Consider the following 10,095-nt stretch of genomic DNA (forward strand, 5'->3'; position numbering starts at 1 on the left):
AATTTTATCATAAAGTAGCATACTGTAAGACCAAGACATATTTAGATGTAGAGGATGCGACTCTGGAATGGATCCCCACAAATATGGAGGGTCCACTGTACAATAACATTTCATGATTAGAGATCACACTTAGAAACATCCTCAGCAAAACGTGTTTATTCAAAAAACAATAAATACCCTGTTCTGGAAGGGGTTTCTGTTAGAGAAGGAATACTATTAAGTGGTTTTGACAGTCAGTTCTCTCACCACAGGAAGAATGAATACAACCTTAACCTGAAGATATTATTTTAAACTACCAAATAAGGAGCATGCAAGTTACTATCACTCACACAGATGGCAGCTGTATACATACTTTGTGTTTTGGTCTTTATAGCTGACTTAGGATCACGATCTGGCAGCTTCTGAACAAAACAAGGTGACTCTTTTAAAAAGAAAAGGATGGAGATAAAAAAAACCCCACAGTTGCGTTAGAAGTACAAAGAACCCAAAAGACTAACAAAGAAAGTCTGGTACTAATTATATACTAATCACATAACTTTTAGTAATAATAAAATAACTGATTTTAGTAATATTTACTGCTTTCATAAATATAACAATAACCTTTTTACAGTTTCATATAGCTGAACTACATGGAACTGTAAAAAGTTGTTATATTTGCTACATAATGAGTTAATTTAGTTAGTAGTATAATTTATAATTTATTTATCAAAAAATTATATGAGTAGCATATAATTAGAACCAGATTCTTTTTAAGTCTTTTGAGCTAGTTGGTTTAGAGATTTTCTTTGTATAAGGTTACATTGGCCTAAATTTTCTTTAAGTATAAAGAACCAACATGCTTAATTTTATGTCCAAATGTCTTCTGTAACAGCAGGTTCTGATCTAGTTTCATATCTGTGTAGACATATCATACATCAGCTGGAGATGTGTATTCTCAACTGTAACATTTACTGTTAAATGATTCATATGACTAACATATACTAGATCAACAGTGTATATTATGCAGATTTCTAGAAGATTGAACATTAAATTAAAATACCACAATGTAAACAACTAAGGCATATATAAATTACTGTTGTAATGAATTGGGGGGTGACGAGGAAGATATAAATGTTACCTTTTATTAACTTTTGTCTGCTACGGATCTGAGAAGTATTCCCAATTTCAGGTTTGTACTCAATGTCTTCATTAGCTTTGTCTTCTGAAAAAGTGTGAGAAATGGTTCTTTGCAAAAAAGCCGATACAGTACTAAAATATGTTAGATATTAAGATACTGTACTACAAGACTAGTTTTATTTCACTAGATTAATATGGGTACCTTTCTCAAATTAAAAAAAAGCAAAAACAAAGGAAAAACAATGATCCAACCTGGTTCATTAATTGTGGAGTCTCTGACTTGTCCATAAGGAAATCCTATTAAGACAAGAAATGATGCATTAATTATCAATCTAGCCTATTCTCTAGTGAAGTGAAGTCTTACATAATGCCACAAGGGGGAAAGTATTTTTATTTCAGCAGTAGCTTCTATCTTTAGAAAGCTCTTCAGTTTTAAGGTACAAGCAAAGGAATAAACACAGTAACTAGTCACCAGTTAGAATCTCAAACAAGTAATTAGTCACATTTAACTGCCAAATCCATTCTGAAGACGAGCATCTACTTGCAAGCCTTCTATATTTCACACTGTATTAAAAGACATTGGGAGCTAGCATGATGTAGTAGTTTGGGTACTGGATTACAACTCTGGAGACCAGAGTTCGAATCCCCTCTCAGTCAAGACATTGGGCAAGTCTCACTCTCTTAGCCTCAGAAGAAGGCAAAGGCAAACCCCTCCTGAAAAATCTTGCCAAAAAATACATTATAGCTCAAAATGCTTCATCAATGGGAACATAGAAGAGGGCCTTCTCAATGACAACATCTCGGCTATGGAACCATCACCTTTATGGAACTTAACCTGATCTTTTCTTTGTTTGGTTTTTAGTAGGCAGTTACAACTCTCTTGTTCAGAATACATTTTAATTTCCATTTACATTTTAAATACACCAGTTTTGCTCTCTGTTTAAAACATGTTTGTAAGTTTACTGTTACTATTCCACTAGCCTATCCCATTGCAGACTAGACTGCTGCAATCAAATAAAACTGGAAGTAATGATGTGATCCCTTCTGGTCACTTTTGTTGTTATTGTTTTTTGTGGGGCACTGTTTTGACAAATATATATATTTTTAATTCTCAACAGTCTGGGAGGAATCAGCAGGTATCCCAAAGGCTGCAAGAGACCTTCTCAAAAGCAGTAGGTGACCTCAGGCCACACAATTCCCCCCCCCCTCAATTTTAAAGCTGTCATCACTCACTATAGGACTCTTGCCTACAGTGACACATGTCTTGATTACATTCAGTTTGGATTACTCTAATAGTCTGGAGGGGACTGCCTTTGGAAATTGTTGGGAAAGCAGATTAGGTCCAAACTGCTGCAGTTGCACTGCTGACTGTGACTGGTTAAGAGGAAACACCTAACTCCCCAACTGAAACAGTTCTGCTGCTACCAGTTTGTTTTTGGACATGATTCAAAGTTCTAATTATGGCTCGTTCATTTCTAAATAGCTTAAGTCAAGATTATCTGAAAGACCCTATCTCCCTATACATATTTGCCTCAGTCTTAAGATCCTCAGGGAAAAGCTTTGGTCTGGTGAAGATATGTGAGGGTCTTCTTGGTGGCTGCTCCCAGGCTGTGGAGTTCCCTGCCACAAAAGGCTAGTCTGCCCCCATCACACACACTCTATTTGCCAGTGGATAAAGGCCTTTTTATTTAAATAGGCATTTGGCAATTAACTGATTGCAAAGAAGGGTTTTCGAATTATGTGCACTGCATTTTTTATTACATTTATATTGTTTTACTTTATAGGTGTTTTAATAAGTTGAATTTTTAAATTTTATCTTGTTTTAACTGTGATGTAAGCAATCTTGGGCCCCATGCTGAGAGACAAGCACAATATAGGAATAAAAGTGACTAGAAATATTTCAAACTATGAAATCCCCACCCCAGCCCTGCCACCGCTGCCCATTAGATTGTTGTAGAAGCTGATATTTACCTCTTCTTGGACTTCTTCTAATTGCAGGTCGAACAAGCTCAGAGTCATCTGCAATTCCAAAAATATTTGCATTTCCTAAAAAAGCAAACAAAGTAGGAATGGAAGAAAGTCAGTTATCAAATAGCTACAAATATATGAGAAAAGCATATCAAGGTCCTACATAACAATTCTGAGAAAAGTTGTAGAATTGGTTACTTATAATGTTCATATCAATGGTTCTTTCCCAACTTCCATATACACAGGTATACCTCAGTTAACAAAATTTGGTACCAGTGGCAGAAATAAGGAGGAAAGAATAGGGATACCTTCCTAGTCCCCCAAAAGAGGAGCAATTCAACATCTTCCAACAAGCATTTTAATTCAAAACTAATAGCAGTGAAATGAAACAAGAGGACAGGTATGCTTTGTCGACGCAATCAGAAGCCCTTTGAACCCTTTAGAGACCATCTGAAAGGTCCTGCCAAAATGCATACAGGGATTATCTTCTCATCTCCTCACCAGACTACACTTTTTTATGATTTCCATTTTAGTGGTCAAAACTATGTGGCTTTTGCAAAATATAATGGGAATACAGTGGTACCCCGGGATACGAAAGCACCGCGTTACGAAATTTCCGGGATACGAAAAAATTCCATAGGAAAAAACTGTTCCGGGTTATGTTTTTTTTTCCGGCTTACGAAAAAAATTTTTGGTGCTTTTCGGCGCTTTTTCGCACGAAATCGCGGCTTCCAGCGCTAGCGCCTATGGCTTTTTCGGCTTGCGAACGATTTCGGGTTACGAAGGGCGCCGCGGAACGAATTAAATTCGTAACCCGGGGTACCACTGTAGCTGGAAAGGCAGGCCAATCTGCTTACCCCCCTTTTCTCTCTGTTTTGCTGTTCACACATGCTCAGGAAAATATTTTGGAGCAGCTTCAGTTTACCTTCTCTGTTGTGGGCAGACACACAAAGCTACAGTAGAGTCTCATTCTTTGCCAGCTGAAACTTTATTGCATTGTTTACTATAGATATACTGCTTCAATCTAACACTGAAAATTCGTAACATTTGTAATTCTCCAGCCCTCCTTCACCATCCTCCCAGTGCTGATGCTGCATGAAAACTTTCAGCAAGACAGAGGACAAGGAGAGAACTGTGGGACTGGGCAGCTATATAAATACTTTGTAAAAGGGAGCTTTTTTGTCACAGGCTTTATTAACTAAAGTATATCTGTATTCTGCAAGGGAATAAAGTAAATTTGTGGAACTAATTTACTGCCAAACACAGCATACCCACAGAATGAATGGGAAGACACTTAAGTTCCATTGATTCAATGGGCCTACTGGAGATCAGACTAATAATTGAATATAGGCCATGGAACGCTCACAGGCAAACATGGTACAATACTTTAATGGTGCATACACCACATGTTGTCAGGCATGCATATTGTCAGGCAAACTTAACTCTAAAAACATGGATAGTCGTGACTGTACACACTGGAGCACCACAGCATCTGTGTTTGTGTTACTCAGAAGCTACATTCAATACCTGCATGCAAGTCAGGCCTGGGACAAGTCTGCTGCTCCACAACATGCTTGCCTATATTCTTGCGCAAATGTGAACACAGGGGCAACTCAAATAGGAGACAAAGGCCTGTTACAGACTGCCAAAATAAAGCTGCTTCGGGTCTCTTTGGAGGGATGCTGTTTAAATGATGCATGCATCCTAAGAATCCAGAAGCTGCACCAAAGCTGGACTCCAGTGCTTAGGAATGGAGTGTGGCTTTGGCGTGACCTTCGGGCTCTTAGGAACCAGGCATCATTTAAATAGCATACCTCCAAAGAGACCTGAAGCAGCTTTATTTTGGCAGTCTGTAACAGGCCAAAAACAAGAAAAATGCCCAATATATCCTCCCTGTAGTCGCCATCTCTTCGCTTCCTATCCATATAGCCTGTTATCTTTCCATTGCCACAAGATCATAAAAACTTTTCAAAGGGCATATACTGTATCACTTGACTATATGAAAACAACCCTTTTCAGCTTTCACACAAACACACATGCTATGGTGGTCCAATATACACAGTTGCTAGCCATGTTTTTTAGGGGCAAGGCTTAAGTGTGAAAGCTTATTGCCATTATTCAATACATTTAGTATTGACAATAGTAGAGAAGTGATTTTGTTGAATCAATTAAGCAACATTTTCGGATAACTCTGGTATCCCAGATTACTGTGAATTTAATGAGATCCTAAAAGTACATCCTTTCAAATCTTTGCAAAGGGCAAACATCATAATTCATTCGGTCAAAAGACCATCCTGTTGACTCAACCAATTTAAAATACAATAGACAGTTAATAATCTCAGATCACAGAGAAAACACAGGATTACCTGATTGTGTTTGGACATTAGAGTTTTTGTTGACTGTTCTGCTTTGAACTTTGGTCAGAGAAGGTTCATCTTAAAATGCAGAAGGTATTAATTAGAAATGAAACGGTAAACAACCATTAAAACAAAAGATTCCTAAAATTCAGAAAACAGTAGAAGTAAACAGATGAAACATCTTAGAATTCAAAATACAGACCAGAGCTCCTATTCTTCACCATTCCCTGATACTTTCTAATTATTTTTGCAAAGCAAATTCTTGAACATACTGCAGAAATAATCCAGTCTGAGACTACTGTAACTGCCCTGACTGAATGCTAGGAAATTCTGGAAACTGTAGTTTTGTGAGACATTTAGCCTTCTCTGTCAGAGAGCTCTGGTGCCACAATAAACTCCAGTTCCCAGGGTTCCCTAGCACTGAGCCAGAGCAGTTAAAGCGGTTTCAAACTGGATTATTTCTGCAGTGTGTTTTGGACCACAGCGACACACTTTCTGCTCAGAATAAGCCCTTCATTTTGTGAATTTATTCAACACCATTGTTGTTTTGCCACTTTCTTCTTCTGAAATATAGCCTTATGTTGCTCCTGGTATTTGTTGGCAATCTCTCATCCAAATATTAACTAGGGCTGACCCTGTTTAACTTCCAAGATCAGAGGAGATTTGGGCTTTTAGGCCCTTTCACAGAGTGACAGCCAGACCTTAAGATATAAAACATATTTACAGAGTTGTGGGAATGTGACAGAATATAATAGGATCCAGTTGGATCCCACTCCCAAAACTCTCTTGGGGACTATAGCCATGGAAACCCATGCTAAAATAGCAAGTAGATATTCAAGTCAATGGGAAATCTTTACCTTGAGTCTTAAAGATGCTGCTACACATTCCCTCCCCCTCTTCTTGCTTTCCTCTTTTTATGTTGCAAGAGACTAACAAGGCTACTTCTCTGAATGCTCTTATTAAAGTCAGCATACCTAAGTGGAAACATATCCATTTGACTATTTCACAATTAGACAATATTTTAGGATTTAACCAGTATAATTCATGAATTAGAAATATACCTGACCTCCAAGGAATTCAAGGCAGTAGAGTAGATGATTCTCTTCCCACACCCACAATTATGACAATCCTACACAGTAAAAAAGGCTGAGAGACAGACACTGATCTAAGATTGCCTAGTAAATTTTATGGCTGAGTGAGGATTTAAACCCAGATCTCCTACCCAAACACTTTAATTACTGATACCATTTTAGTGTATATCCTTAGACAATGGGACGCCAACATTTGTCTGTTTGAACCATCTTTGCTGTGTTTTGCTCTGTGGTTGCATTTTGTCTTACTTGGGTGGAGGATGTGAACCACTGGTCTGAACTGTAATAATGAAGTGATAGTGGCAGAAATAGGGAACTCTCTCTGGGCAGGAAGCACTGGTTCTCTTTTGCTTCTGTAATTCAGACACACTGCCTTTCCACTTCCTTTCAACAACAACATAAAGGCAAAGTGTAGTCAGAGTAATACCTGTGGCAACTGAAATTGGTGGCAGGTCATTAAGAAACAGAAAATAAAGAGATGATGGCCCAACCCTTGCCTTCATTTCATACAGCAACTCCTCAGTAAAACACCCTGGTCAATAATAATAATAATAATAATAATAAATAATAATATTTATTTGTATACCGCCTCTCCCTGTTAAGGCCATAGATCCCTCTCAAAGAAACATTAAGCAAATTGTTATATGCAAATCTCCCAAATGAGAATGCCTAGCATATGGGCCAGGTCAAATTCCTCTTTCTGTGGCTACTCAGCCCCCACCCAAGCCATTTCTCTTTAGTTTATCATTAAACACTACTTTTTCATCAAAAAGTCAGTGTGGTGCAGCAGTCGGTGTTATGCTAGGCTCAAGGAAATGACGCTCACTGGTGTGATCTCAAACCAGTCGCTTGCTCTCTCAGCCTGACCTACTTCACAGGGTTGTTGTTGTCATCAGGGTAAATAGAGAAGGAGGAGAGCACTTTAGAGTGCCTCAGATTCCCTTGATGAAAGGTGGGACATAGCTATGACCAAAAATAAAATGAAAAATGAATGAACAGAAGGTGTCGTTTGTATTGGAAAACCAGGTCAATCCCAGATTGAAGGGTCTGAACGATGTCCTAGCCAGCTGGGTCGGCTGAAACAGCAGATCCCAGATCCTTGAAGGCAGAAGTGAAACCTTGAGTGAAGACTCATCATCCCGCCTTTGAGGCTTTGGGTGGTACTGGGCTGCTGTGCCAGAGCCCAGAAAACGGGAAGGGAAAGGAAGCAAGCGGAGGAGGGCTTGTGTTGTGTCCTTGTAAGTGTGTGGGGACTAGGGCTGGGCAGTGTGATGGCACTTTGCTTCCAAGCATCTGCAAGAGTAGGAGGGATTTCCTCTCACTCTGGTGGCTGCTTGGATGCTTCTCCCCACACACAGCCATAACAGAGAAAGAGAGAGAAACCCACCTCTTTCCTAAATTCCCTTCCAAACAGCTAGAGTTCATGGATCCAGGTTTAATTTGCAATGTAGAAATAATGCAGTGCTTTAATTGTTAGGGCTCAATGCTATGGAATTCTGGGATATGTTATTTTGTGAGCTATTGTAGCCTCTATGAAAGGGCTCTGCTGCCACAGCAAAATACAAATCCCAGGATGTAAACCGATGGCATGTGTGCATATAATACTAATAACCACTGTACAGCTGGGGTCTAGGTTGTTTGAAGGACTGTATCTCCCTGTATGAACAAGCCATCTCCTCCACAGAGAGAGGGCCTTCTCAGTGGCTGCTCCCAGCCTTTGGAGCTCCCTCCCTAGAGAGGCCAGGATGACTCCATCCCTGCTGTATTTCTGGTGCCAGGTAAAGCCATTCCTGTGCAGTTGGGCCTTTTCAAACTGATATGGGCTGGGACTCAAATGCCGTGCAATATAAATTTTAAGGTTTGTATTTTTAACATATTATCTTTTAGTTTTATGCACATACATACACACTGTTGGCCCTTGTTATCTGCTGGGATTTGGGTCCAGGGCCCTCCATGGGTAACAAAATCCCATGGATGCTCATGTCCCGTTCAATACAATGGCATTAAAATATGTATATAAAATGGGGGGGGGACCAAGTATTTTAAAGCCTTGGATACTTGAATCTGTGGATAAAAAAGATCTGTGGATAAGGAGGGCTGGCTGTATATACTGTTGGTTGAGAGGAAGCAGTAAGGGCTGTTCGACAGTGGAACACACTTCCTCGGAGTGTAGTGGAGTCTCCCTCCTTGGAGGTCTTCAAATGGAGGCTGGATGGCCATCTGTGGGGGATGCTTTGATCTGGATTTCCTGCATGGCAGAATGGGGTTGGACTGGATGGCCCTTGGGGTCTCTTCCAACTCTAGGATTCTAAGCTATCTACATGTTGATCTGTATATTGTCCTGATGCTGAATGGCAAGGCATCAGTGTGTCTGTTTAATTGGATCATTAACTCAATAGGCTCCCTGAGGCCTTGCCATTCAATACGCAGATTAACATGCTAAATCATTTCCTCTCCACCCACACTATACATGCCCCACTCTCTTCCATCATGAAGATGCCAGCCACAGACACTCCGCTCTGGATCCCACAACAGACTCCAACGCCCAGAATCCCATAGCCTTGAGCCAAGACACATTTAAAGCGGTGTCAAACCGGGTTATTTCTCCAGTGTGGATGCAACCCAGAGCAACCTTACAGACACCATTCAGACCAGGAGTGAACCTGGCCTCCTTCTCTTCTTTCTCACCTTCCTCCTCCTCTTCCTCTTCCCCAGACTCCTCCGGAGAGTGCTGCTCCCCTTCCTCCCTCCTCATCCTCCGGTGGGGCGTCGGGGGCAGGCGCTGGGCCGAGGAGCGCAGCCGATACCGAGGCTCTCCCTCCCCGTCCGGCTCCTCTACCGCCTCCATCCTCCTCCTCTGCTTCTCCAGCGGCGTCACGACCACCCGAGGCCAGCAGCAGCTCCCTTCCGCCGGCAGCTCCAGCACTTCCTCGGAGAACCTCACTTCCCGCCTTGGATGCGGCGGCTGCTGCTTCCGCCTGGCGCCGCTGCTCTCGTAAGGCGTCGACGTCCGGGGCCGGAAGTCATCACCGCCGCCATTTTGTGAGAGGGTTTTCCTTCTGGTCCTCAGAGGCTGCCTGGGCGTCACGTGACCGAAGAGCCGCGCCCCGCCCTCCCCTTCGCCGCCGGCCTCCTCCTCCTCCTCGCGCATGGCGACCCCTCCCTTCGCGCGTGCGCAGAGCTCGCCTCTTCCTCCTCAGAGAAGACGCACTAGTTTCTCCTCAGTAAACGCAGAGTCAACACGTTTCCCTCAGCACCACACACACCTATATAAATATATACCTCACATATATATATGTAATGTATATATAATAAATTACTTGCCTAGAGCCGTCGTCAACTTCTTGTTCCCTACTTCATATCCTTCCTTCTTTCCCAACGGACATTTTACCTCACAGAGCCAAGTGCAAAAGGCCGACGCCACTATTCTAACTCCTTTCCCTCAGCACCGCCTTTCCCCTCTCCTTGCCTCCTTCGCTTTCTTTCCTATGCCTCTCCTCCTCCTCCCTCTTTCCAAAGGCCTCCTCCTTCTTCTCCTCCTCCTCCTCCCCAACGCATCCCGT

At 41.6% G+C, this 10,095-nt stretch overlaps 1 protein-coding gene across 1 annotated transcript; it reads right to left on the reverse strand.

The window, feature by feature from the left end:
- Positions 1-12: 12 nt before the first annotated feature.
- On the reverse strand, positions 13-9,793 carry LOC121929778. Its single transcript, XM_042465668.1, has 6 exons — positions 9,221-9,793; positions 5,451-5,519; positions 3,088-3,162; positions 1,369-1,413; positions 1,118-1,201; positions 13-421 (listed from the first exon to the last, which is right to left on the reverse strand). Exons 1-6 carry the CDS (start codon positions 9,681-9,683, stop codon positions 288-290), a joined length of 870 nt encoding a protein of 289 aa, XP_042321602.1. The 5' UTR covers positions 9,684-9,793; the 3' UTR covers positions 13-287.
- Between the last annotated feature and the right edge of the window lie 302 nt (positions 9,794-10,095).

This window comes from Sceloporus undulatus, chromosome 4, assembly GCF_019175285.1.
Source record: "Sceloporus undulatus isolate JIND9_A2432 ecotype Alabama chromosome 4, SceUnd_v1.1, whole genome shotgun sequence".
Taxonomy (NCBI): Eukaryota; Metazoa; Chordata; class Lepidosauria; order Squamata; family Phrynosomatidae; genus Sceloporus; species Sceloporus undulatus.

Bases quoted from the DNA above. Each gene is read 5' to 3' on its own strand.
- LOC121929778 (XM_042465668.1), bottom strand. From the start codon at position 9,683: ATGCGCGAGGAGGAGGAGGAGGCCGGCGGCGAAGGGGAGGGCGGGGCG. The intron at 1,202-1,368 runs GTTGGATCATTG...ACACTTTTTCAG, and splicing joins CTCCACAATTAATGAACCAG to AAGACAAAGCTAATGAAGAC. The intron at 422-1,117 runs GTAACATTTATA...TCTTTTTAAAAG, and splicing joins CAGACAAAAGTTAATAAAAG to AGTCACCTTGTTTTGTTCAG.